Source organism: Nipponia nippon, unplaced genomic scaffold, assembly GCF_047370975.1.
Source record: "Nipponia nippon isolate SJK-2023a ecotype South Korea unplaced genomic scaffold, ASM4737097v1 scaffold_3, whole genome shotgun sequence".
In the NCBI taxonomy this organism is placed as follows: domain Eukaryota; kingdom Metazoa; phylum Chordata; class Aves; order Pelecaniformes; family Threskiornithidae; genus Nipponia; species Nipponia nippon.
The window spans coordinates 2,156,092-2,182,337 of NW_028262347.1; the positions used below are offsets into that span (position 1 = coordinate 2,156,092).

General features: G+C 54.0%; 2 protein-coding genes across 5 annotated transcripts in view; one reads left to right on the top strand and one right to left on the bottom strand.

Moving 5' to 3' along the window:
- Nucleotides 1–957: 957 nt before the first annotated feature.
- On the top strand, nucleotides 958–18,929 carry GDI2 (GDP dissociation inhibitor 2). Its single transcript, XM_087767421.1, has 11 exons — nucleotides 958–1,147; nucleotides 9,373–9,480; nucleotides 10,387–10,486; nucleotides 11,546–11,680; nucleotides 13,029–13,227; nucleotides 13,607–13,738; nucleotides 14,293–14,392; nucleotides 16,219–16,390; nucleotides 17,371–17,515; nucleotides 17,771–17,825; nucleotides 17,901–18,929. Exons 1-11 carry the CDS (start codon nucleotides 1,103–1,105, stop codon nucleotides 18,054–18,056), a joined length of 1,347 nt encoding a protein of 448 aa, XP_087623547.1. The 5' UTR covers nucleotides 958–1,102; the 3' UTR covers nucleotides 18,057–18,929.
- A 1,229-nt stretch (nucleotides 18,930–20,158) lies between these two features.
- Nucleotides 20,159–26,246, bottom strand: part of TASOR2 (transcription activation suppressor family member 2) — a 45,154-nt gene continuing 39,066 nt past the window's right edge. For 3 of the 4 annotated variants that reach the window (XM_087765646.1, XM_087765649.1, XM_087765648.1), the window contains 6 exons: nucleotides 25,459–25,584; nucleotides 24,754–24,907; nucleotides 24,011–24,116; nucleotides 21,730–21,911; nucleotides 21,234–21,348; nucleotides 20,159–20,970 (listed from right to left, as the gene is read on the bottom strand). In XM_087765646.1, coding sequence (XP_087621772.1) covers nucleotides 20,967–20,970; nucleotides 21,234–21,348; nucleotides 21,730–21,911; nucleotides 24,011–24,116; nucleotides 24,754–24,907; nucleotides 25,459–25,584 — 687 coding nt within the window. In that variant the 3' untranslated portion in view covers nucleotides 20,159–20,966. Of the gene's footprint in view, nucleotides 20,971–21,229; nucleotides 21,349–21,729; nucleotides 21,912–24,010; nucleotides 24,117–24,753; nucleotides 24,908–25,458; nucleotides 25,585–26,246 lie in introns of those variants that run through there. The other variant, XM_087765647.1, reaches the window with a different exon arrangement.

Consider the following 26,246-nt stretch of genomic DNA (forward strand, 5'->3'; position numbering starts at 1 on the left):
CTTGAAATCTCCTTTGCGGGGGTGCTGCGCTGAGGTGTTGCTGCGGATGGGGGGGATTTGCTGCACCCAGCGCGATCCTGGATGAGAGGAAAACGTCGTCGTTGCGTGTTTTTGGGGTGAAAAGGGGGAAACGCGAGAGGCGACGCCTGCGAGAAGCGAAACCTGCGTTTAGGAAGTAGAAATGGGCCGGCGTGGGCGAAGCCACGCCAGCCGCCCCGGGGAGCATCCAGCGGGGCCGCGGGCCCGTGCTCCTCGCACACGCGGGCGCGCTCCCTTTGCACGCCTCGCACACGGAGGCGCCCGCTTTGTCCGCGTGCAGGCGCCCGTGGCGCAGGCGTGAACGCGTGTTTTGCGCAAGCATGTGACGGTTGCAGGCGCGTGCCCGTTGCATAGGCGTGCAACCGTTGCGGGGCGCCCGTTGCACACCCGCGTGTTCCCATTGCACACACGCGTTCCCGCTGCACACCTATGCGCCTTGCACGCTATGCACCCGCCCTCTTGCACGCTTGCATCTATGCACCCACGCTCTTGTACGCTATGCACCTGCACCCTTGCACGCTATGCACCCGCCTGCTTGCACGCTTGCACGCTATGCACCCGCGCCCTTGCGCCCTTGCACGCTACGCACCCTCCCGCTTGCACGCTTGCACGCTATGCACCCGCGCCCTTGCACGCTTGCACGCTATGCACGCACTCCTTTGCACGCTTGCACCCGCCCCCGTGCCCTTTGCACGCGCCGCTCTCGGCGCTGCGCAAACCCCGGAGGAGCGGGGGAGAGGGAGGGAGCGCGGCGCGCGGCCGCGCATGCGCGCCGCGCCCCCCACCACGGTGGCAGCGCCGTCGGCACGGCGCGGCTCCCGCCCCCTAGCGACGGCGCGGCGAGCCAATAGCGAGCGGGGAAAGGCGGTGATTGGCAGGCGCGCGGGCGGGAGGGGCGGGAGCGTCGCAGCCCCGCCCCCTGCCGGCGCGGTCTCCTCACGGCGGCGGCGGCGGCTCCATTTTCTCCCGCTCCTGCGGCCCCGCAGCGCCTCAGCCCCGGCCGGCGGAGAGAGACCCGAGAGACGCCCCCCCCGCACCCCGTTCTTCCCTCCCCCGCGCCGCCATGAATGAGGAGTACGACGTGATCGTGCTGGGCACCGGCCTCACGGTGAGGAGGAGCCGTCGCCCGCCCGTCAGCGCGCCCGGGCCTCGGGCCTGCTGCGGGCGGCCGCCGCCCTGCCGGGCCCCGCCGGATCCCCACCCCCCCCCACCCCCACCCCGGCGCCTGGGTCCCGCCTGCCTCTGCCCCCGCGCCCCCTCGCCCACACGGGTGCTGAGCCCCGTTCCCCCCGGGCGCCGGTCTCCTTTTGCCCATCTATCACCTGATTATCCCCGCCCCCCCCACCCCACCCCAGCCCGGGGCTGGGACGCCTGGGGTCTGCGTTCCCCCCGCCTCAGGTACCCGGGTCCTGGTTCCCGCTCCCCTCCCCTGGATGCCGGGGTCAATTCCCCAATATCTCACCTGATTATCACCCCCCTCCCCCGGACCTTGTGGTCCTTTTCCTCATCTGTCACCTCACCATCGCAGCCCCCCCAACCCCCTCTGGGGTGCCTGGATTCCTGCTTCCCCCCCCTCAAATATTAGCCTGGGATGCCTGTGTTCTGCTCCCCACCCTCCCCTGGGACGCCGGGGTCCTTTTCCCCCCCATTTCTCATCTAATCATCACAGCACCCCCATCACTAACAACCCCCCTGCCTTGAATCCCTTCCCCACTTGGCCACCTGGGTCCTCCCCCCATCCCTAACTAGACCCCCGGGCTGCTTTCTGGTTTTTTTTTAATATGATTATAGCAGACCCCCCCATGTTCGGATATGTCCCCCCCCCCACCGCCTGGGTGCCCCCCACCGCCCCATGGGGCCGGGCCCGGGCTCCCTGGAGGCCCCCGGTCCCCGGCGCTGCCCGTGGGAGGCCCCAGGAAATGCAGTTGTTTAGCGGAGGGAGGGCGGGGGACGATGGACAATAAAACGCTAACGGGGATTTATTGCTTGATTTTTATTTAAATTTTTTAATTATTATTATTATTATTTTATTTTTCCTTCCAAGCCGAGGTGGCTGCAGGTCCATCGAGCCGTGCCCTCCCCGGAGCTGAGCCCGGCTTAGGGTGGAGGCAGACCTGGTTATACGCCCCCCCCCCCCCGCTCCGCCTTTGCAGCCTTCGGCTCTCCATCCAGCCCTGACTGCAGCAGGAGGGGGAGGGGGAGGCGGGCGAGCCCTGCAAACCTGTCAAATTTGTCTGATTTCCGCCACCCCACCCCACCCCCCAAAAAAAAAAAAAATTTTTTCTGCGTTGTCGCTTCCTTTCGGTCATCCCTGAGGAAAGCTGACAGCTGATGGCACTTGGGGGTGCGGCGGAGGGAGGGGGATGAGCCGTGGTGGGGCTTTGTCCTATTGTGGAGGATGCAGCCCATGCTGCAGGCTGCTGAGAGGAGGAAAAAAAAAAAATGGCAGTGCTGCTGGCCGTGAGGTTTGCTGGTGGAGATTTCTTCTGGTTCCTGCCTTCCTTTGAACCGGGGAGATGCCTGGGGCCACCGCTAGCTTGTCCGCTGCGGGTTTAATAGGGGCTGAAGGGTGGATTGCAGGTTACAAATAAGAGGCATTGTTTGAAGAAGGGGGGAAGAAAATCCAATATGGTGGAGAGGAGGTTTTCCTCGCTGTTAAATAGCCTTTCCTGCTTTTGTTTCCCTCTGTTAACGGGGAGAGGTGGCTAGACAAAGAGATATCTTTGGGGTTGGCCGGGAGGGATTTCCCCCACTTCCCCTGTCGATGGTAATGGTGAATAGAAATACATGCGCTTCCTACTGTGGCTTTGGTGCTGTGATTGACAGCGGCGAAGGCATCATGTCTGCTGACACAGGACCGGGGCACGGCTGCTTAAGGCAGATCTGGTTTATCATCCCCCCGTTTCGAGTATGGGGATAATGGTAACAAAACCAGGATGTGGCACAAAGAAAATGTGCAAAGTGTGGGAGCGTCTTCCCAGCTGCTGCCGTAGGGTAAATCCAAATTTCCTGGTTGCTTTCATTCCTTTCTCTAAAGGCTTTTCCTTTGAGGTAGCAGGGATGACTTTTGAGGCAAAAGCTTCTTCCCTTTGATAGGGAAAACTGCAGTCTGTCCTAAAACCTGTCCCTGCCTCACCAAAGCAGGGAAACGGACTTTTGGGGAGGTGAAATATAATGAGCTTCTAGCAAAGGGGCCTCCAATAGATCGGAGCTCCATTAAAATGTTAATTTATGCTTTAGAGTGAGCTGTGGTATCAAGTTAGTAAGCACCATGCTTAATCTCAAACTGACAAATGCCAATGTAAATTTGACAAAAGGCCCCTTGTGAAATCACTTTTAAGACAAGCTAATGCTAATGATCAGCAGTTGAGTTAAAAGGAATAAATTACGGCCGTATTTTAAGGTGTGCTGACCAAACTCGAGAGCCTGAGAGCGTGCAGGAGCGCTTATTTTGCTTCTGATGTGCAAGCTTTACCTCTGAAATACCAATTAGAACAGGATGGACTTCATCTCGACTTGAGCAGCTCGTGCGGAAAAGCAGGCGAATGGAAAGCAGAGGTCCTGGTGCAGCCAGGATGTTCCCGATCCTAAAATGCACGGTGTTGGCTCAACCGTTTTGGCTGGCGAATGGTGTTGGAGCGGAGCCTGGCTCAGGCTGGGCTACAGGACTTCTTGCAGTCAGATGGGGCATCAAACTGGAAGCTTGAAGGTTGCTCCTCCAACTTCGGTCTGGTACCAGTGCTGGCAGAGTCAGGCTTCCTGAGGAAAAGGAACTGGAAAACGCGCTGCGTAAACACGTTCAGTTGTTTCTTTCCTCTTCTAAGACCCTTGAGCTGTCATGAAACTTCAGATGATGTTTTCAACCAGCCTTTCCTTAAAGCTGGCCCTTGCAGAAATGGAGTGTTGGAGTCCCACCAGGCAACTGTTGTAAGCTGAGTGAGTTTGTGTCTCCTCTGCTGAAAAGCCTGCCTTGCTTTTCCAATCTTGATGCTGCCTGAACAAAAGGAGATGAACCGGGGGTCCTGTTTGCTAGATGCTCGAGCGCTGCGCCCCTCTGCCACGCTACCTTTTGGGCTGTGCCCATCTTACGTCTTGTCCCATGAGAGTTACCGGTTGACTTGTCCCAGCGTCCATCGCTAGGGCTTGTACAAAGCCCATAAAATAGCTGTAATCCAGACCATCTGGGAGAGGCAGCGAGCGGCTGCTGATCTGGAGGGTTTTTTTCTTTCTTTCCAAAGTGAAAGTTCAGTTGTTGGTTTAGAGAGGAAAAAATAAATTGTCGGAGCCTTTGTAAAAGAGCCACAAATACGTCCGTTGCAGCGGTCGTTCTGGTTGTGTCTGCAGGGCCGCTGCTATGTAAGTGCACAAGAGTGCATGCATAAATTCCACTTTTGATGCATCTGAAAGCGCAACGTGAATATTTCAGGCGTTAATCTCTTCTTCAACCAGTAATGAAGAGCTCAGGCAGCTTCAGGCCTGGGATTACTGGCACTAAAATATTTCAACTTTTTCCTTTATGTATGCAAATGGGAGACCCCGTTGCAGTGCCAAGCTTGTAAAGATGATGTCTTAGCAGTATGGGGAAAAATAATCCCAGAGCATCTTTAATCCTGAATTACTGCTGTTCCGACAGCCTCAAACTTCCACGAGGTATAATGAACTTCACAGTGCTCATACGAGAGCGCGACGTTCCTCCTGATCCCTCCGTGTGTTGAGCGGTGGCGAAGCGTCGGGCCGTCTGTGCTAACTGCAGGGCAGGTATTTGCAAAGCGCAGGTGGGTCTGGCTGCCCTAGCAGGAGAGCTGGTAGGTCTTCCAGCTATCGCATCCTGGAGGTGCTGGTGGGAATGGCTTCTCCAGGTTGCTCAAGTCTTAATAGCTTTTAAGATCCTTGGTTTAGGCTTGCTAGGCGCGTCGTGCATTGCAGACTAGGCAGAATCTTTCTCCAGACCTACTGCACAAACCCGTTCTTAATCTGGCGCGGCAATCGTCAGGCTGGAGAACGCCTAGTGTTTTTATTTTCAGACTCGTCTTTTCAGCTCACCTTAATTTACACCTCTGTGGTCTGGAAGGGACTCGGTACTCGCTCACCGGGACGTTTGGGAGTGGGATGTGCCTTCTGACAGATGTTATCTGCTTTCTGTGCTCCAGATGACATGGGTTATTTGACATGAATGTTGGGCATAATTAAACGATCTTGTTTAGCCCCAGTAGATGAACACCGTGTTCCTGCTGGGTTTTCACTGGTTGCAGGCACCAGTGCGTTGAACTGAGCTGCTTGCCTGCCAGCTGCCTCGCTGCGTTAAAGCTATATAAATCCATCACAAGGATCCAAATTCACTTTCTATAGGAGCAGAGTAGCCAAAGTCTTCGGTTCAAGATATATTTAATCGTATAGGCACAGGCCTCATTGCTTAAAGAGCCTAAATAAAGAACATCAAAGTGACTCCGAGGACCAAGTGGAGTTTCACTGTCCCTTGCATCATCCCCTGGTAGCCGAGGGGATTGCTCCAGTGCAGTGAGTAATTGCTTTCGCAGTTTGTATGGCTAAGCAGAGCTTTTGAGTCTTGCTTGCTGGAGTCTGGCACGGGAGGCGTAGCCAGCGTATGTTAGAGGTGGAAGAGGCTGGTAACGAGCTGTGTGTAACTTCTTGCTCACCGCGGCACAGCCCTGTCTTTCTAAGAAAGAGCTCTTGCCGTGCCAGAACCCGTTCTCAAAGGTGGAGGGGTTTTTGCTAAATGTTTTGCGCAGAACCCTCCCCTCGGCGCTGTTAGATGGAGCGACACTGGCTCAAGTTTCCATCGGTCGGTCTGAGCCTTTCTGAACTGCCGCCCTACTTGGAGAAAATCCATGTAAACCTACTTGCTTCCCTCGATTCCTGAAGGCTTCTGCGTGCGAAAGGTCTACTCGTGACCGGTTTGTGCAAGCAAGGGAAGAGCCGATGGTCTTAAGCAAGCATGGAAACACCAATACCTCTGAGTTACCCCTTATTCCTGTGTTTTCGTTTTTGGTTTTTTTTTTTCCATGGATTTGTATCGAATGTGCTGTCTCTACGTTTCTGATGCACGTTGCTCTCTGGCTCTCTGCTCTCCGGCCATTTGAAGCGGCTGAGCGGTGCTGCAGACTACATCGATCGCTCTAAGACTTGCTCTGTCATTCATTTGGCTACCCAGTGCAAGCCCTCAGGAGCCGGGAGCCCATCGTAACCTGAACTGGCCGAAACAGTGGATTATAGTAGCACAGCGTGACTGTAATTTGCACAAAGACTGCGTTCGACCCCAGCTGGATATCTGGAGCTTTCCCTGCTGTGTCTTGGTGCCCTTTCTGCTGTCAGCAGCAGCTCAGTTTTACCCGTTTGCGCAGGGTCGATGTTTATAACGTGGTCAGAAAGCCACGGATTTGAACTCTGACCCTTCCCCTTTTTTTATTTGCAGTCTAAACTGTTCCTAGCTCTCCCTGTGTCGGTACAGTCTGTTTGTTTTCCTCGCTCCCTGACCCAAATGACATAATGACGTATCAAGCGGTTCCTAGACGCAGATTAGCGCACCCGTGGATGGGTACAGCCAGCGCAGCCCTCGAAAGGAATTGCTGAGCTGGGAGGATAAATCTATTGTGCATCTTGTGTGTTTTATGACCGTGCTGTTGCCTCATCGGCTGCGAAGGGAAGCGATGGTGAAAGGCCTGCGTGGGATTCCAGTGCTTCGGGGCTCTGCAGGAGCCTGGGTGATATAACGAACCTGTTAAATGAGCCTTGGATGAAATAGTATCGTCATATCTCCACCTCTATCCCCATATCAGTGTTTAATGGGTGTGAAATAAGATTGAGAAGGTACTTAAGACCTCTTCTGTCTTCTGCTGGTACCCAAATTTGCTCTAGGGGGATGCTGGCAATTTGGGCAGGCAACCTGTTGAAAGGATACACGCTTGCTGGGACGTGATGGGTGAGCTATTCTGAGAAGACAGAGCAAGAAATGCTTTGAAGTTTCCTTAAATGGAGGAAGGAAATCAGCTGACATCTGGACTGAAGAATGTAGCTTCTGCAGCTTTTACTGTAACTTCATCCCTGCAGTTGATACTTTTTTTTGAAATCCTGGTTGGCTTCCTCGTGGCTCAGCTCCAGCGTGGACATTGGCAGTCCTGTACCACCATCTGGCAGAGCTGGTGAGCCAGGGTTTTGGAAAATGTTCCAGGGGGAATAAAACCACAGGTTAGAGCAAAGAGTCAAACCAGAACCCTCGTGTAGAGCTCTGTGAAATTTGGTTTAACCGAGGAGATCATGCTGGCCAGTGGCGACACGCTTGGTGTGATAGTCCCACATTGCCTGTGGTAAATCATTAACGTTTGAACGGACCATAAAAGCCAGGTGTACTTTCACTTGTGCAGTTCCTCAGCCTTGTAGGGCTCATGGCGCTCTCGAGTAGTTTCTTACCGCAGGGTTTGGTGCAGCCGTGTCTGCTGTAAGGGTCTCTGCTTGCTTCAGCCTGTCTGGAAAAAGTGGAGGGGCCTGGTAAGACATGAAGGATCTGGAGCCCACGGAGGACGGTATGGTGCTGGAAGGAGCAGCTGATGGCTCGTGGAGAGGTTTTGTGGGAAGTACTGTGGCTAACTCTGCTCAGGATCCGTGTGGTGACCACAGAGCCTTGTGGGCAGCGTGTTTGAGATCACCCACGACTTCAGGGATGAAACTCGGCGGCCCATTCTTGCCGTGCACCAGGCAGGCGGCTCTAGCTTTGCTCTTTGGGGCCTTGGCTGAATGACCGTCGCATCCTGGTGGCTAACAGGCTGGCTAGCACTGCCTTGCTCTCGCGGCAGAGAAGATTTGCCCGTTGCCACCTGGAAGCGCAAGAACCGCAAGTCCTCACGCCAGCGATCCCTGCCAGCCATCCACGCACCCACAGACGTTGAGACGCTTCAGAACAAAATACCCCCTCCTGCAAGCTGCCTGTACCGTGCGTTGGTCTTTCGCTGGTGAAATTCAAGATGGTTTTAAAAGCTTCCTTTACGCCGAGGATTTACCGGAGTTAGGATTTGCAAGCCACGTAAACAATATACGGTGGGAGACTTTGTGTTATAACTGTGGTTTGGCTGAGCGCGCTAACCGATACCCGTATTGGCCATAACATAGTTTGAAATAAGCCTCGTACACGCTGCAGCAGGGGGGAAGTGACACACGAGGAGAGTCCTGAGCGTTCCGCGGGGCGAGATTCATGTGGAGTAAACACGAAGGATCTCACGGAGACGTGGATCTCTGCCAGGAGGGCGAAGCTGCTGGTTCTCTTGAATGAACGGCTCCAGGGCGAGCAAATGTGCAGCGGTGGCATCTCTCAGCAGCTGGATATGGGGTTTTACAGGCTGAACGAAAGATAAGATGAGATGTGGCCGGGACCTACAAATTAGATAGTGTTGATGGTGAATGAGAACTCGATTGCAGATGTAATTCTGCCTTTGGAGAGAGTTGAGGCAGAGCAGGAAAGATCAGCGAAACCTCCACGATAAGCAGTCCTAAGCATGCAAGTATTTAAGTTTTTGTTAAGCTCTTTGGCTTGTGAATGCCAGAGCCGGTGACCGGGTTAGTTGCAAAGTTGTGTTTAATGGGGTTTAGCCGTGCAAGTCCTTAGCTTGCTCTGCAAGCTACAACTTGTGTCCCTCTGCGATTCGTCTCGGCCTCTTGGTGTTGTGTTCAGACATAGCAGCTGCGGCTCGGAGTAATCTCGGTGTTTGTAATCTCAGTGGGTACATAGCAAGGATAGCAAAGCGTCTACTGAGATGATAAAGCTCCCAAACGGCTTAATTTATTCTTTATGCTACTTCTGTCCTCTAAGAGTAGCTGTTGACGCTCTAGTGTGTCCCAGGGTGGCAGGTATAAGATTGAGGTTTTGAGGAGACTACCTGGAGTCCTTTAAGGCAAGGTTTTTTGCTCCTGGTGTCACTGCTGCCTCTCTGTGAACATCCTGAAGTTGATAGCTGGTGGTTTAGGAGTATAGATTTTCCTAATCTAGCCCAAATGCATGAACTTCCCAGAAATATCCTCAGGGGAGCCCTGGTAGGTGGTGGTTGTGTAGTTAAAACATCTTGGTTGGCTTGCCCAGCGCAGACAGCAAACCTAGTAAGGGGTTAATCTGTCTCAAATAGAAGTCTTTCGGCGTGCATGTCTGAATTCTGGAGTGAGGCAACTGGTGTCTTTGTTTTCAAAGGACGGCGCAGGTACCTTCAAATCTAGGCATGCAGCAGGCTGTCTCAACATGCTCTCTGAGAGAGCATCGTTAGGAAAAATGCAAGGAGGCTCAAATGCAACTAACGCGTCCCTTGCATCCTTTGTTTCCTCTCTCCGTAGGAATGCATCCTCTCCGGGATCATGTCAGTGAATGGAAAGAAAGTCCTTCACATGGATCGTAACTCTTACTATGGAGGGGAAAGCGCATCCATTACACCCCTGGAGGATGTAAGTACGGAGGCTGACACCCGCCTATTGTGTCCTCCCCGGGCACATAAAGGGGGCTTTATTTTGAGCTTTCCTAGGGGTGGATTCGAAGTAATTACTCGTAAGGGTTTCCTTTGAGTAAGAATGTTTTATGGCACTTCCACACCAGATAATAGCGGGGGAGAAACCAGTGTGTGTGTTTATACTTGGTAGACAGCACTTGTTTTCTGTAGCTCCCAGCCGAGATTCAAGCACGCAACGTTTGAGCGATCGTTCGGAGGTGTAACGCCCGACAGCTCGATCTTAAAACTCTTCTGAATCGTTATTGCCGCGCTTGCCGGCAAACGTTGGCCTAACAAATGCTGTGTGCTCTCTGTGCCTTGACGTTACGCTTGGTCCTTGGTCTGCGAGCACTTCCAGCTCGATAGGCGCCAGCTCATTTGGTTACTGCTTGTGCCCTGTGATTGTGAAGCCCCTAAAGCTGTTAGCGTGGCTGATTAATTAGACGTCAGGAAATCGCTGCTCTCCTTGCTGCTTAACTGGGTTAAATATTTATATTGGGGAATCTGATTTAAGTATATGGAGAGTGCTCTCTCCTGAAGCAGGCACTTTGATCAGATTACCTTTAGCAATGTTAAACAGTATTTCGGTTCAGCAGGTCATAAATTCCCAAGCTTTAAGCCTTGGAGGAAGAAAGGCTGGATGAGCAGAATAATGCTGCCTGATTCTTACTGTAAGAATTTACTGGATGTGCATTGCGTATTGCATCAAACATCAACTTGGAGCTAAAACGCTGGCCAAAAGCTTGCTGTGAAGAGCTTATGTTCAGCTGGGGAGATGTGGGGGTGGAAAGTGTGTACATGTGTGGGAGAAATTATACCCATAGATATTTCCTCTGCTTTAATAAGTTTTGTGTTCTCTCTGAAGCTCTACAAAAGGTTTAATCTACCAGGAACTCCACCAGAATCTATGGGGCGAGGAAGAGACTGGAACGTGGACCTAATTCCAAAATTCCTTATGGCTAATGGTAAGCGATACTGAGCTCCCAAATCTGCCTCGTAAGCTTAGCCTGGGTTAGTGCTCAGTGCTGTGATTGAATACGCAGCCCTTCAGCTAGCTCTTCACGAACTTGTGGAAGCATTAATCAAAGAGCTGCGGAGAGCTCGCTCGAGCTGATCTGCATGCGCTTACGCCAGAAGCACCGCACCTTCTGCTCCGTGACTTGTTTTGGCTGTGGACCTCTTGAACTTCAGCTTGGAACGTGCAGCAGTGGCACGTCTGGAAGGGCTGAACGTCCCTTTTCCAACAGCCTCTCTTAAAGTGTTTGCATTTCTAGCCAGAGTTAATGCCATGAATTTGTGAACTGTTATTCTTCCACGGCTTAGGAAGAAACGGTTGATTCCATGGTGACTGTTAATCCCCTTTGTTCCTATTTTATGGCTTGCAGGCTCTGTCATCCCTTATTGACGTTACAAATCCTCATTCTTTAATCTATGTGTTCCAGTACTGGGACAGGTCTTCTGGACCAAATCCGCTATGGGTGAAGTGGTTATCGATGCAAACAACTTCAGCGGCGACTCATTTTGCAAATCCCAACCACTTGCTACTGGAATCTCTTGTCCCTGAAGCACGAGGGGGTAGATGGATTGTGGAGTGCCAGGTTAGCGCAGTGGAAGACTTGATAGGTTCCAGTCAGGGTTTGGTTACTCTAGTCTCAGCTTATTTTCAGCTTGCGTAGGCATTGTGGTGCATCCCTCTGGAGATGTGACAGTGGGGGGGACAGGTAAGGGGGAAACATGCTGGAGGGTGGCCTTTACTCAGAGGACTGATGGAAACGGGAGGAGAGACAAGGAAGCTGTTAATTGCCTGTAAGAAAGCCTTAAAACTGCCTAATAATTGCACTAGTGAGTATCTGCTACACCCCGTCTGTTACACAAAGGTGTGAGAGCTGTGTGGGTTGAACGCGGTGCTGCCGTTGAAGGGTTTGCTCTGTTGGAAGAGCTGTCTGCCTTGCGAGAAGCACTGTCCTCCTCTCGGCTTCTGGCTACAGACCAGCTGGTTGACTTGTGCCAAACCTCCTTTCCAGGTCAGTTGGTAAAGATGCTGCTCTACACAGAAGTCACTCGCTACTTAGACTTCAAGGTGATCGAGGGGAGCTTCGTCTACAAGGGAGGAAAGATCTACAAAGTTCCTTCCACTGAGGCAGAAGCCTTGGCATCCAGTGAGTAGTTGCACCTTGCTTTGTTTCCTCCTGAGGCTACCGTCTCTAAACAAAGGCGTCTCAGGATATTCTGTGCTGGCGTAGAAAAGAAATCTTAACGCTCCTCACGTGGTGCTGTGCGTAGACTCTGTCTCGGTAACAAACTGTGCTTAGCGTAGGGCTCCTCTGCATCTCATTTGACTTCAAACACCTCAAGGACTCTTGGGTTTCCTGAGCCTTGAGTTACTCTTTTCTTGGAGCTTTCAAACGGAGCCGGTCAAGCTGCCCGGTGAGAATTCGGCAGTATTATACTTCCTCAAGAGGTTACATTTGGGGCTTATGCTCCCAGCTCTGCCATAAATATTTAATGTTGGGTCCTTGTTGGATGGAGTTGGGGGCGTGAAAAATGTTGTCGCGTTCGTCAGCAGGCAAATTGGAAAGACTTCATTCCGACATGTGGCACCTAGCTCAAATCTTAATTGTTGTCTACTTAAATTTCACTCTTCAGCTAAAACTACTGCTCATTCATAATAGCGGAGTGAAATACATTAGGACCTGGCAGAGGGCAGTCCGTTAGCTTCAGATGTGGGATGTATTTAGTAGCATCTCTGAAACGACTCGTGATAAAGTCGCTCCTGCAAATAAGGCTCCCGGTGTGTGGCCTGGCTGTACGTTGGAGCCTTCCTTGTGGCAGGTAATCCTGTCTGTTGTGAAGTAATCAGCCCTTCCTTCAATTTGGCCACGTTGCTGTCTCGTAAGTGGTCTCTTAAGAGACTCATACTGGCAGAAGTAGGAGGTGCCTTCGGTGCTGTCTCTGCCTTCGTATGTCAGCAAGTCCAGTCTTGCTTCTCCAATTTTTAGAAAATTAAAACGCGTAAATGGTGCCTCGTCCAGTCTGATGTTTGAAGCGCTGACCCTCACAGCGCTTGCTGGTTCCTTGGCGAGGCTGCAGGAGAGCCCAGCACGGCTTGCTTTGCCGGTAAGTCTGGTAGATACCAAACACAGGTCTCTGCTTAGGGAAGCTCAGGTCGGGCTCTACACCAGGGCAAGTGGAAACTGCTCTCCAGGCTTTCCTGCGGCTGGGAGCGGTGTGTAGAAGCTCGGCCTCCAGCCATGCCTTGAAAAAAGTTGGCCGTACCACCTCTTGAGGTCCGGTACCCCAGGACAGCTGTCAGTGCGGACCAGCTTGGCAGATGTTTGCGCCTCTCCTGCTTGAGTGGAGAGCCTTGCTTAGCCCTCAAGGCCGAGCTCCGCGTTATGGAGTGATGTTTGAAGCACTCGGCAGTTCTTACCCGCTTCTGATACTCTGTGGCAATGGGAAAAGCCATTCAGTAGCTGCATAAGTTCTGACAAAATACCTTGGTTTTAGGCTTAATGGGCTTGTTTGAGAAACGCCGGTTCAGGAAATTCCTCGTGTACGTTGCCAACTTCGATGAGAACGACCCCCGAACTTTCGAAGGCGTTGATCCCAAGAAGACCACCATGCGCGACGTGTATAAGAAGTTTGACCTGGGGCAGGACGTTATAGACTTCACGGGCCATGCCCTCGCGCTCTACAGGACCGACGAGTAAGTGTGGGTTCGGTTCCTCCCCCAAATCGGCTGGGGTGCTGGGCGCTTACAGCGCAGGCCTTGCAAATCGAGGGTAGGATGGTTTGCAAAGTGTGTCTCTCCCTGAGCGCTGCGCGAATCTTGAAATACTGGGTCCTGGTGGGGTATTTAAAGTTTGTGGGTTCCTGGGGTTAACGAAGGATCTCCTTCCTGAATAAAACCCCTTGTGATGACACTAAGTGCTTCTAAAAGGGAACTTCCAGGGAAATACTTCCAGGAGCAGCCAGAGGGTGGGGAAGGAAACTTCCCGGGAAGGAAATGTTTTGCTCTCTTCAGTGCATTCTGCTGAAAGTCTTGGTTTGTGAAACGTTGCAAATCACGTAACTGCCCTCTCCAGCTATCTAGATCAACCATGCCAAGAAACAATCAACAGGATTAAGCTCTACAGCGAGTCGCTGGCTCGGTACGGTAAAAGCCCGTACCTTTATCCCCTCTATGGCCTTGGAGAGCTGCCCCAGGGATTTGCGAGGTGAGAACTTTGGTTTTGGACTCCAGTATTTTCTCAACCCTGCTGTGGTACCTGGTGGGGGGACCAGGCTTCCAGAACGTGACGCCGCATAAAAATACTGCGGTCGTTAATGGTTCTCTCGCTGTCTTAAACCAAGAAGAGATTCCTTCATGTGAGATTGCTTCTTTCTGGGCTTGTTTACCACCATTGCTGTTAGGGGTGGTAGTTCTGGGTTTGCTCAGAGATACTGTTTGCAGCACGTAGTCTATCCAAGAAGTTGAATTTGCCTGCACGGTGTAGCCTGCAGCTCTTGCGCTGCAGGACTGTCTGGCTTGCACCAAGCAGATTCTTTCTGGCTGGATGTAACTGCACCTATAATTTACTCCGAATACCAGCCGATGCCTTGCAGAAATAACAGACACCACCTGCTGCCTAGATGTTTGAGCAGCGGATTTTGAAGAGGTTTAAGTTTAATGTGTGGTTTCTCCAAGTGGAACAGAAACAAGGGGCTGGAAGGGCTGTTAAAAACTGAACGCACACCTGTGGAACGCGCTGAAGTGCCTTTACTCTTGCAGGCTAAGTGCTATATATGGAGGCACCTACATGCTGAACAAGCCCATTGAAGAGATCGTGATAGAAAACGGCAAAGTGGTCGGTGTGAAGTCCGAAGGGGAGGTACGGTACCTTCCCGTTCTTTCCTTACTCCCCACCCCGCATCTCACCTCTCAAAACTGAGGCTGTTGCTCATCGAGCTGAACAAACGCAGTAGAAAAACCCTCGTCAGAGCCCTAGGACCCAAACTGCTCGGCTGCTGCTGTTTTACCCCGTGCCAACTCGCTTAAGATGTTGGTATTTGCATGGTGAGGAGCACAGCACAGTAGTCCTACTCCAGGAGTAAGAATGAAGTCTTCAGGGCAGGAAGGCCCTGCAGAGGGCCCTGGCCAGGCTGGATCGTTGGGCCGGGGCCAACTGCGTGAGGGTCAGCAAGGCTCAGGGCCGGGTCCTGCACTTGGGTCGCAACAACCCCAGGCACCGCTGCAGGCGTGGGGAGGAGCGGCTGGGAGCTGCCCAGCGGGAAAGGGCCTGGGGGTGTTGGTCGACAGCCGCCTGAACATGAGCCAGCAGCGTGCTCAGGTGGCCAAGAGGGCCAATGGCATCCTGGCTTGTATCAGGAATGGTGTGGCCAGCAGGACCAGGGCAGGGATCGTGCCCCTGTGCTGGGCACTGGTGAGGCTGCCCCTCGAATGCTGTGCTCAGCGCTGGGCCCCTCACCCCAAGGCGGCCATGGAGGGGCTGGAGCGTGGCCAGAGCAGGGCAGCGAGGCTGGGGTAGGGGCTGGAGCACAAGGCTGGGGAGGAGCAGCTGGGGGGGCTCAGCCTGGAGAAGAGGAGGCTGAGGGGAGCCCTCATCGCTCCCTGCAACTGCCTGAAAGGAGGCTGGAGCCGGGGGGGGGGGTCGGTCTCTTCTCCCCAGGAACAAGCGATGGGACGAGAGGGAATGGCCTCAAGCTGCGCCAGGGCAGGTTTGGGTTGGATATTAGGAAAAACTTCTTCCGCAAAGGGCTGTCAGGCCCTGGCCCAGGCTGCCCAGGGCAGGGCCTGAGTCCCCATCCCTGGAGGTATTTAAAAGCCGGGGAGATGTGGTGCTGAGGGACATGGTTTAGTGGTGGCCTTGGCAGTGCTGGGTTACCGGTTGGACTCGATGATCTTAAGGGTCTTTTCCAACCTAAACGATTCTATGGGGCGGCAAGGTTGTCTTCTGAATAAATGGGGCTGGCTAAACTGGAAACAAGCTGCTTGCTTGTGTCTAACCTGGGTACGGAACCAGCTCTGCCCTTGACATTAAGTATTAGCTCCTCCGACCACTGGCACACAGCCTTTCTGCAGCTTCTTCTCCACCTGGCAACATCAAACTAGCGAGAGTCCTGCGAGTTGCTTGGAAGTTATAAATGTGCTCCCAGCTGGAGCGGGAGCGTCGCAGGACAGTTCAGCACTTGCTGGTAGGGTAACGTGGCCCTCCTGGGTAGTGGATGACGTGTCCTGGCTGGCAGCGGAGGTGATAATCCACGCTATAGACTGATGTGCCCAAGTGCAGGCTGCCTGGAGGCCTCAAATTGGTCAAATATTAAATTATAACTGCAAAAAATGAGTTCTAATGAGAAATGGTTAATTCTTATCCGTGTGGTTCAGCCTTGACCACAGCAAGTTGTGGTCCTAGACGGGAAGGACTGGACTCTGTAGTGGTTAGAGCTTAACTGTGTACTGAACGCAGGGGAAAAGGTGATTGATCACGCAGCTCTGTGTCATCTTTTATGAGTAACACACTGAGGTTTGGGTTGTCCAAGCTGAAGCGTGCTGCTGGCAGTGCAATAAGAACCTGATCCAGCAACAGCCGCCTCAAACCCCTCTTGATTTTCCTCAAAATCAGCCGGTTCCTCGCCTCTGGCTGTCTGCGTACGCACCTCCGCGCGGTGGTCGCTCCAAGTCCGTCTGTCTCTGCAGGTTGCTCGCTGCAAACAGCTCATCTGCGACCCCAGCTACGTCTCGGACCGCGTAACGAAGGTCGGTCAAGTGATTCGGGTAATCTGCATCTTGAGCCACCCGATCAAGAATACGAACGATGCCAACTCGTGCCAGATCATCATTCCACAGAATCAGGTCAACCGAAAATCAGGTGCGTGGAGAGCGGGGACCGCCGGGGCGTGCGCAGGTCTCGTCGCGCTTGGGTTGAGGCAGAGTGGTCGTTAAACGGCCTCACACCGAACGCGCGCTCCGACGGTCCGGTGAGATGGGAATCAAACGGGAAAATGCCCTTCCTGTGTCCCAAAATCCTTTAGGGCCCAGCGAGGCTGCGCTTTAGTTTAGAGCAGCGGGGCGGGAGGTGGGAGGAGCCGGGGTGCCCGTGGTCAGAAAATCGCTTGAGTTCTACTGCGAAACGGTCAATTATCTGTTTGGTTCAGCCTCGACTGCAGCGAATTGTGGAACTGGACTCTTGTAGCGGTTAGAGCTTAACTGCGTCGCGAAGGAAGGGGAGGATGCGATTGGTCGCGCAGCTCTGCGTCGTCTTTTAAGAGCAATGCGCTGAGGTTTGGGTTGTCCAGGCTGAAGCCTGCTGCTGGCATGGAGCTGCGTGTGCGAAAAACGTCGTCGCGTTCGTCAGCGGGCAAATTGGAACGCCGTAATTCCGACACGCGGCGCCTAGCTCAAACCTTAATTGTTTATTTAAATTTCACTCTTCAGCTAAAACTACTGCTCGTTCATAATAGCGGAGTAAAATCCGTTAGGAGCGGGGCGAGGGCTGAGCGCAGGAGGGGAGACGCTTCCTCGCCCGTGAACGGAGGAGTGCGCTGGCTGCTGGGGACCCCGCTGGCTTTCAGGAGCCGTCACAGCCACGGGGAACAGAATTGTGGAGATCTCCCAGGGCTGCTCGTGTCCGGGCCCCTCAGCCAAGCGACTGAGGGCCCGTAGGACTGCGGGGCAAGGACGGAGCTCGTTCAGGCGTGGTCTTAAACGAGACAAGGAGGTGGGAAGTGTCGGGGAGCAGGAAGAGGCGCGTGAGCGTGCAAGCTGGAGGAGGCTTTCGGGACGGGGCCTGACCCGGGCCGGTGGCTTCCCTGGCGCGTTCTGATCTGCCGCCGTGCTGTGCTTCCCCAGATATCTACGTCTGCATGATCTCCTCCGCGCACAACGTGGCAGCGCAGGGGAAGTACATCGCCATTGCCAGCACTACTGTGGAAACCGCGGACCCAGAGAAGGAAATCAAGCCGGCCTTGGACCTCTTGGAGCCCATTGAGCAGAAGTAAGCCCTCGATGAGCCCCCTCTTCCCCTTTTCACCTCCGCTGCGAGCGCTCGGGCCTGCGGCGCGAAGGCAGAGGGGATCTGACGGCCCTTTGGCTGCACAGAGGTGCTGAAACTCTGAATTTCCCCTGCGCCGTGACTGCCGACGCGCTGGGCAGGGCGACGCTCTTGAGCTCAGCCGTTCTTGCACCCATACTGATGCTCAGCGATGCTTTACAACCATTCTGAAGCTTTTCCCCCCCCCCCTCCTTCCAGGTTCGTTAGCATCAGCGACCTGTTTGCGCCGACCGACTTGGGAACCGAAAGCCAGGTTAGTGAGCGCCCAGCTCGTGCCTGAGGGGGCGAGGAGAGAGGCTCGATGCTAAACTGCCGCTTCTCTTTCCAGATCTTCATCTCTCGCACCTATGACGCCACCACTCACTTTGAGACGACGTGCGATGACATCAAAGATATTTATAAGCGGATGATGGGATCAGAGTTTGACTTCGAAGAGATGAAACGCAAGAAAAACGATATCTACGGGGAGGAGGAGCAGCAGTAATGAGAATCTCTAATTAGGAGAAATTTAAATCGGCTAATATGAATATATAAGGAACTTAATGAACACTGTATGAAATTCAATATTGTAAGGCCTGCTTTTGTAATCCCATCTCTGAGAGATTGAAGAGTACTGCACTGGTAATGTTCCCCTTTTGGATATCATGTGTTAATTATTTCATTCTGGTAGGGCTGCTGTCCAGAATCTGGCAAATTACTGACTGATTTAATGACTAACCTCGCAAGCGAAAGGCAGACTCAACTTGGTTTGGGTTTTTTTTTGTTTCCTTTTTTTTTTTTTTTTTTTTTTTTTAATTTGCAGACGTAGACGTTGGTGCCGATTTGAAATAACTCATCGACAGCTGTGTCTTACCTTGTCTTTTTAAGCATTTGTAAACATCCTTCACAATTATGTGCTTCTGGTGAGCTAGTCGATGTGACGGTTGTCACTCAAACCCCATATCAAGGAAAATAGAAACAGAGCACTCCATTATTGTGGACAGCATCCCTAAAGTCTCTTCCCATCGATCTTAACTCTGTGGCAAGTTGTATTATGGACAAAGCCCACATCTATTGTAGCAGCAAATGTTGGCTTAGTTCTGGGCACAGAACTTAACCTCCACTTAAGCTTCTAAAACTGTTTACATCGGTTGGGACACAGCTGTGCCTAAGGCTCCTTTGTGTTTTAATCTTAATAAAATTGAGAGAACAAATTACAGAGCAGGCAAGATGTGGAAGTATTTTCTGTACCCTGGTGGCTTCTCGGATGGACCAAACGGCACTGCGGTATCGATATGACAGAGCCTGTGCTTCTCGTGTCTCCTGAAGGCTCCAAATGATTTCTGTACTGCGAAGTAAAGCCAAATTCTGGAAACCAGTCCTGCGCTCTGGTCTGATTCACTTCAGTTGTCCGAGCAGCATCCTCTTTCCGAGATCCCTTGGATCTCTGCCCGCCAGGGTCGAAACGCGAGTGGCGCAGAGCGTTTCCCACGAGAGAACAGGCTCAGGCTTCCTCGGTTGGGCTTCCCAACTGCTCCAGCTGCTCTCAGGGCTGCTTTTGGCAGGGGAGAAGCGCAAGACCTGTGGCCGTGGGGAAAGCTGGGGGTGAGCGCAAGCCTGCGCCCTCCCTGCAGCCACCCCCGAGCGCCTACGCCCCGAAACGGCGCTCGCTCGAAGCGGTAGTAAACAATTCTTGCTCTTACGGCTCCTCTGCAGGGCACGGATCTCTCTCCTCCTCGGAGTGAGCCCGATGGATCCCCGAAGCGATCCTGCCGTTGGGCGGCGAGGCGCAGGGCTCGCGTTTCTACGCGGCGATGCCAAGTGCCAGGAAAAAAAAAAAAAGAGAAAATGCCTTGGAAGGGCTCGTTCCTCCTCTCGGCTGCCGTGCCTGGCCAGGTAGGGTCGCTGGTTCAGGGCTCGTCCTTCCCCTCAGCCGTAGCCGTGCCGCTCCCCTGCTGCCGCTGAAGAGGAACCGGGGCTTGGACCGCATCTCCGTCACAGAGCGCTGCGCTAAACCTGGCCTGTGGCCGCCCCTTCCTCCTCCCGGGCCCTGGGGGCTTTCGGCGCTTCCTCTCCCCAGGCGCCGGTTCCAGAAACCACCTTTCCGTTTCAAGCCGCCGGTGCCCGCGTCACCGGAGCGCGGCGGCCGGGGAAGTTCTCCCTTGCCTTGTGCTTCCTCTCCTCAGCCGCTCCGGTGCTCGACAGCAGCGAGCTGAGCCTCTTCAAAGGCAAGACAGAGCGGGGAAAACGCGCTCCTTCCCCTCAGCGCTTCCGTCCCCCCTCGCCGCTGTACCCTGGTTATTCCTCTGGCGCTCGGTACCCCGCTCCTGCCGGGAAGGAGGAGGATTTTGATCCTGCAGCCCCGAGTCTCCGCGAGCCCACCCCAAGGAGCCTCGCTCGCTCTGTCCTTCCCGCGTAGGCTTCGACGTCGGGGCTAAGGCAGAACAAAGCCGATTTCTGAGCGACGTGGGAGCAGGGAAAGCCACCGGCTTCCACCGCTGCTGCGGGGAGAGGCCGGGTGCGAGCGGGAACCCCCTCTCCAGGCAGCAGCAGCGTGTGAAACTTAGTTTTTTTACATTTTTATTAATCAAACTCTACACAGAGTCATCCTGTACATAACATCTCAGCTCCTTTTATTAAAATTAAAAAAAAAAAACAAAACAAACCAAGAGGACAACCCTGTCCTCCCCCTTCACAGGTAGGGCATCTTACAAACGTCTTTAATGCGGATTTTCTTCCCAGCTGTGTTTGTTTGAGCTACTGCAAATAAGAGAGGGGGTTTTGTTGGTGTTTTTTGTTCCTGCATCCCGCCCTCTGGCTATTTACAAGATTTCCACGTGCTGGAACGCGCTCGAGTCCCAGTAGTGAAATGGTACCAACAGGCAACACCGGCCACTTGAAATGTAGTGTAGAGGGGGCTGCCGCAGGCTGGCCGACGGCGTCGCCGACACCCGTTTCCAACGTACACCCTACGGCCAACGCATGCGCCGCGTGTACAGTACGTGCAGCAACACCCACGTGGAAAATGCGTGTATTATCCTAGACTCGTATTGCTTCTAACCTTCAAGTAAACGGCTTTTTTTATTATTATTTTTTATTTTCCTATTTCTTCCAACGTCAGTTGCACTAATCACTCAAAAACACTCCAATAATTTAAGACTGCGTAATGCTCGAGTAGCCTCTGTCCTACACGCCGCTCGATGGCAGGGAATAAATCCCCGGGGGGATTTGCATTAGTAATCGTTAAATAACTTCTATATACAGAACTAGGGCCAACCTTCCCCCGCCGCCTCTCCGTGCTCCCGTGGGCAGCACCCGAAACCCACCAGGCCGTGGGGGCCATCCCGCAGAGGACCAGGATGCCCAAACCGGTGCCGCAGAGCCCGGGGAGGAGCCGTGCCGCGCCCTCGCTTCGTCACCTGCAACACAGAGACGTGGCGTGGGTTATCGCTCCGCTCCCCTCCTCGCTCCGGGCAGCGCCCACCCCTCGCAGAGCTTCCCCAAGGGAAGCGCCGGCGTCTTTCCCGGCGCCGGCGGTGCCGAGCACGGGCCTTCCCGGCTTCAGGAGTCAGCCCTAAGTGTTGGCAGAGCCGGAGCAGATCCCAGCTCCCTGCCTGCCATCCCAGGAGCTGCTCCGGGACTTTTGGGGGAGAAGGGGACAATCCTGACCTCCCCCCCTTACCAGTAGCTTCTTCTAAATGGGGCAGCCGCTTTCTGCACCGTCCCAAGGAAGGTGTTGACATCGGCCACGAGGATTCCTTTGCTTTCAAGGACCTCCCTGCTGGCGCTGGGCTTTTCTGCAAAGGAAGGAGCGGCACCGTAAGCCAAACAAGCGAACGATGTTCTGAAACCTACAGAAAATATCCCCGCATCCCACCGCGGTTATTCTGTTTTGCAAACGTGAGCAGATCAACAGCGCCGCTTTGCAAACAGCCTCAGCCCGGCGAGGCCAGAATTAGGGCGTGACGTAAAGCCATCCGCAGGCTCAGAAAATTGCCGGAATTTACCAGAGCTCCAAAAATCCGTTGCCTTTTACTGCACTGAATCAACTCACACCTTACCCATGATTCGAGCAGAAATGGGAGCAAGCAGGGCGTTTCTTGTCCCTCCTCCGCCACCTCCCAGGCCGATTTAAGATGGTGCTCGCAGGGGCTGAGGGCACCAGCGCCCGTCCTTACCTGTGAGATACACAGCGAACCTGGCGCCGACGCGCTCAACCTGCAGGTTCAACAAGCACTCGACGTACTGGGATCTGGGGGACGCCCCGGAGTCGCAGGCGTGGTAGCGCAGCACCTCGATGAGATCGGCTCCTTGGCACGACCTGAGGATCAAGTGCTTCTTGCGAGCGCTGGCGTCCGCCCTGCCGGGAGAGGGGCAAGGTGAAGCGGCGAGGGGCTTCACCCCTCTTCTCCCCTCCCAGGGAACGAGCGGGAACGATGGGACCTGCCTCTCCCCCGTGCATGTTTCTTCCAGCCTCGTGGGTGCTTTGCTACCCTGCGCTAAACGGAGATGGCCGGAGCGTCACCATACGGGCCGTGCATGCAGCAGGAAAACAAAATGGCCCCCTGCTCGAGGCAGCAACGGACCGCGGCTCGTTATCCCGCCACAACGGAGTCCAGAGATGCTACGTGAGTGCTGCTGACGGAGCACAAAGAAAACACTTGCTCCACAGCGGCACCCACTCCGCACGGGTTGAGTCCTCGCCTTGCAGACTGCGGTGAAACACCCGACCCCGAGCTTCTGCAGCACCTCGCCGCTCAAGGAGTGAAAACCAGATCTTCAGACCGCTTACTTTGTGCTGTCACCATGAAGGCGGAGTGGGGGGAGGATCGGAGATCTCTCCCCATTCGTTGCAGCATTTTCTGCTCAGACAGAGCAGACCAGTTTCCTCTTTGCTCGCAGGTGGTTACTAGAAAGCCGTGCTCTCTGGCCTGTGGTCTGGCACTAACAAAGGCAGCCTGCCCGATACAAACATCCCCCTGACTTCAAACATGACAAAAGCAGGACATTTCAATGGAAAATTGTGCTGGTTTGGGCTGGGAGAGAGTGAATTTTCTTGGCAGTAGCTACTATGGGGCTGTGTTTTGGATTTGTGCTGGGAACAGCGTTGATAACCCAGGGATGTGTCGTTATTGCTGAGCAGTGCTGACACAGGGTCAAGGCCTTTCCTGCCTCTCCCCCCACCCCCCCAGCGAGGGGGCTGGGGGGCACAAGGAGCTGGGAGGGGACACGGCTGGGACAGCTGACCCCAGCTGACCAAAGGGATACCCCACACCGTATGACGCCATGCTCAGCACATAAAGCTGGGGGAAGAGGAAGGAAAAGGGGGGACGTTCGGAGCGACGGCGTTTGTCTCCCCAAGTCACTGTTACGTGTGATGGAGCCCTGCTTTCCTGGAGGTGGCTGAACCCCTGCCTGCCGATGGGAAGCGGTGACTGAATTCCTTGCTCTGCTTTGCTTGTGTGCACGGCTTTTGCCTTACCTGTTAAACTGGTTTTACCTCAACCCATGAGTTTTCTCACTTTTACCCTTCCGATTCCCTCCCCCATCCCGCTGCGGGGGTTTGCGAGCAGCTGTGGGGGGCTGAGTTGGCGGCTGGGGTTAAACCACGACGAAAATATTTGCCGTTTTCCTTCTCTTTTTCAAATCGCACCATTTAAATACACACTGTTGCAAATAACCTAAAATAAGTAGCAATATGAACAGGAGAAGTTCTGCTTTTCCCAGCAGGGTTTGATTTTAGGCGCTCCCCAAGACACCCCAGTTCCTCTCCACGTTAGAAAGTCAGAGCTCCTCATCGCTCACCCAAATCGCACAAGCAATGGGATGGAAAAAGAAACAGCAACGAGACGGCGGGGCAGAGGCCCAGGAAGGTCCCCGGAGCTCCCGCTGGGTGTGCAGGAGCTGGGGTGAGCTGGTGGGAAGGGAGCTCGGTTTGCAGAGGCAGCTTTCGGAGCGTGCAGCTCCTCAAACGAAATTTGTGCCTTTCCTCAAGTCCCTTGCAGGCTGTAACGCTCCCAGAGGGCATCTCTGCCAAAGAGAGGGGGGAACCGCCTTACGGAGATACAGCGGGGTGCAAGAAGCAGCTGCCAGAGCTCTGCCTCATCCGGGATCACGTGCAAGACAACATTTCAGGCCATCTGATCCTCTCCAGGGCCAGTGTCCTGCTGCTCCATCTCACAGAGGTATAAAAAAAAAAATAATCTATCGTACTTGACTTTGCTAGGGCGCAAATGCTGACCTCCGGCAATTCCAGGCTTGAGGTGCACGGTCTCTCACCGATAAGAAAAGATCTTATTTAAACAAAAATCTTCAAATTCATCTTGTAAGAGGCCAAAACCCAACCAGAGGCGCCTAACTCGCCCCGTGTCCCTGCAAGGGATGCCACAGTCCACCACGGTGGGGACATCCTTGCTGCGGCGACGAGGACAGCAGGAGCTGCCACCGCAGAGCCGTTACCTGACACCTTCTCTGAGCTTCTTGCTCTCCTTGTAGTGAAGGAGCCACTTCCACCTCCCGCTTTTGTTCAGCTTCTCCAGCACCTTCACCACCTCTTTCAGTTGGCCTGGAGGGACAGAAAGAGGCGGGGGGTCACCGAGGGTGGAAAGGGTGCCGGGGGGTCCCTGGCCCAACCCCTGCTCAAAGCTGGGCCACCTGAGGTTGCTCGGGGCTTTGTCTAGGTGAGGTTTGAATATCTCCAAGGATGGAGATTCACAACCCGGGTCGTGAAACTGGGATCCTGTCCTGATGTCTGAACACAATTACTGAAGAGTTCCCCCCCGCCCAACATCCAAAAGGATAAGAGCAACTTGTCCCTGTCACCTCTCGTCCCATCACTGCGCATCTCCAGGAGGAGCGTGGCTCCGTTTTCTCTGCCCCTTCCGATCAGGGAGCCGAAGACGGCAACAAGGCCTCCCCTTTGCCCTCCCTTCTCCAGGCTGAACGTCCTTGTACAACCCCTGCTCCAGCCCCTGAGCCTCTTGGTGGCCCTCGCTGTCCTTAGATGGTTTTGGGAGCCCCGACCCAGACCCGCGATCCAGACGGGGTCTACAAATGTCAAATGGAGGGAAAGAAGTGCCCCCACTAAAGCAGGAGCAGAGGATGCCCAGGGCAAGTTTTCGGGAGGTGTGGGCAAACCAGCGGACAAGGCTGGGAGCCAACGCTGTGTTTGCATCCAAGCGAGAGGCCGCAGCGAGACTCACCCAGCGTTACCGTTTCCAACAGCTCGGTGTCCGACACCACGAAGCCACCGGTATGAAACAGCTCCTGGTACATGCGACCCGTTATATCTTCGGGGCTGTCCACTCCGGCAAACACCACGTTCGGACGGTGCTTTAGCTCCAGCAAGCACGGGACCTGCTCAAGGCAAACATGCTTTTGCGCACACAGCTGTGTTTCAACAGCATTTGCACCTCTCTGCAGCTCACAGCCGCTCCTGGGAGACCCGGGGAGCCCACCCTGTCCTCTGCCCGCATCACCCCGACGCTCACGTCTCCATAGCCTGACCCCAAAGCTGCGGATGCTGATACAGGGAGCTACCTGCAGCTCAGTCTGCTGCAATATTCACTGCAGCCCACGAGCCAAAGCCCAGCTGAAGCGCTCCGTTACACAAGATAAGCCCAGCCTGACTCCTTTGAGCTGGGCTACTCCAAGTGATGTTATTCAGCGATCAAAAATGGAGAGGGAAGAAAAGCAGAACTGACAGGCTTCATGGTTTTGAGACATTTGTTTTTAACAGCTCTTCACGAAGCACTGTTCTTTCCGTGGAGGGAACAGTGTCTCCACAGAGACTGACAATTCAACCTACAGCTATATATACCGTACAATTTAAAAACCTTTAAAATGGATCCTGATATTCAAAAATGGTGCTGGGAGGAAAAAAAAAAAAAGATGGACTCGGGCCTTACGTTGTGGATGTGCGAGGAAATGTCCTCGTTCCTGATGACGACGAGCAGCCTGTCAGCACCCGGGCGCTTCGCTTTGCAGAAGCTCAGAGGCTCGATCTCCACGCGGCCGTCTTTCTTCAGCAAGGTCTGAAACAGAAATCGTGTAAGAAGGTTTGTACGGAGAAGATCTTCACAACAGCGGTGCCACGCTCCCGGCACACACATATCTGGGGACAAGGACAGAGGAACGAGACGGCGACCCCAACCAGGCACCCTATGGTGTCCGTCTGTCAAAGGCACTGTGCACCCCGGGCCGGGGCTCCAGCCAGAGCGGGGAGAAGCAGCCATTTACCTCCGTCAGCAAAAACCTTTTAGAAAACCACCTCGAGCATCTCAGCGTACCACACATCGGGCCTCCTCGCTATTTTGGAGCAGCAAATCTTCCCATGCGATCGCCCTCCCCGAGTTTCCAACCCTTTAAGGAGAGCTCAAGCAGCAGCCACGTTGCAGGGGTTGAGTTTGGGCTGCTCCTGCATGAACTCTGATCTGTTTTGGCCTGGGGAACATTCAAGTGATAGGACAAGAAGAAACGACCTCAAGCTGCACCAGGGCAGGTTTAGATTGGATATTAGGAACAGTTTCTTCCCGGAAAGGGCTGTCAGGCCCTGGCCCAGGCTGCCCAGGGCAGGGGTGGAGTCCCCATCCCTGGAGGTATTTAAAAGCCGGGGAGATGTGGTGCTCGAGGACATGGTTTAGTGGTGGCCTTGGCAGTGTTAGGTTTATGGTTGGACTCGATGATCTTAAGGGTC

Coding starts and splice junctions, on each gene's coding strand:
- GDI2 (XM_087767421.1), top strand. CDS start 1,103: ATGAATGAGGAGTACGACGTGATCGTGCTGGGCACCGGCCTCACG. Junction 11,681..13,028: donor GGCAGAAGCCTTGGCATCCA/GTGAGTAGTTGC, acceptor CCTTGGTTTTAG/GCTTAATGGGCTTGTTTGAG. Junction 13,228..13,606: donor GCGCTCTACAGGACCGACGA/GTAAGTGTGGGT, acceptor TGCCCTCTCCAG/CTATCTAGATCAACCATGCC.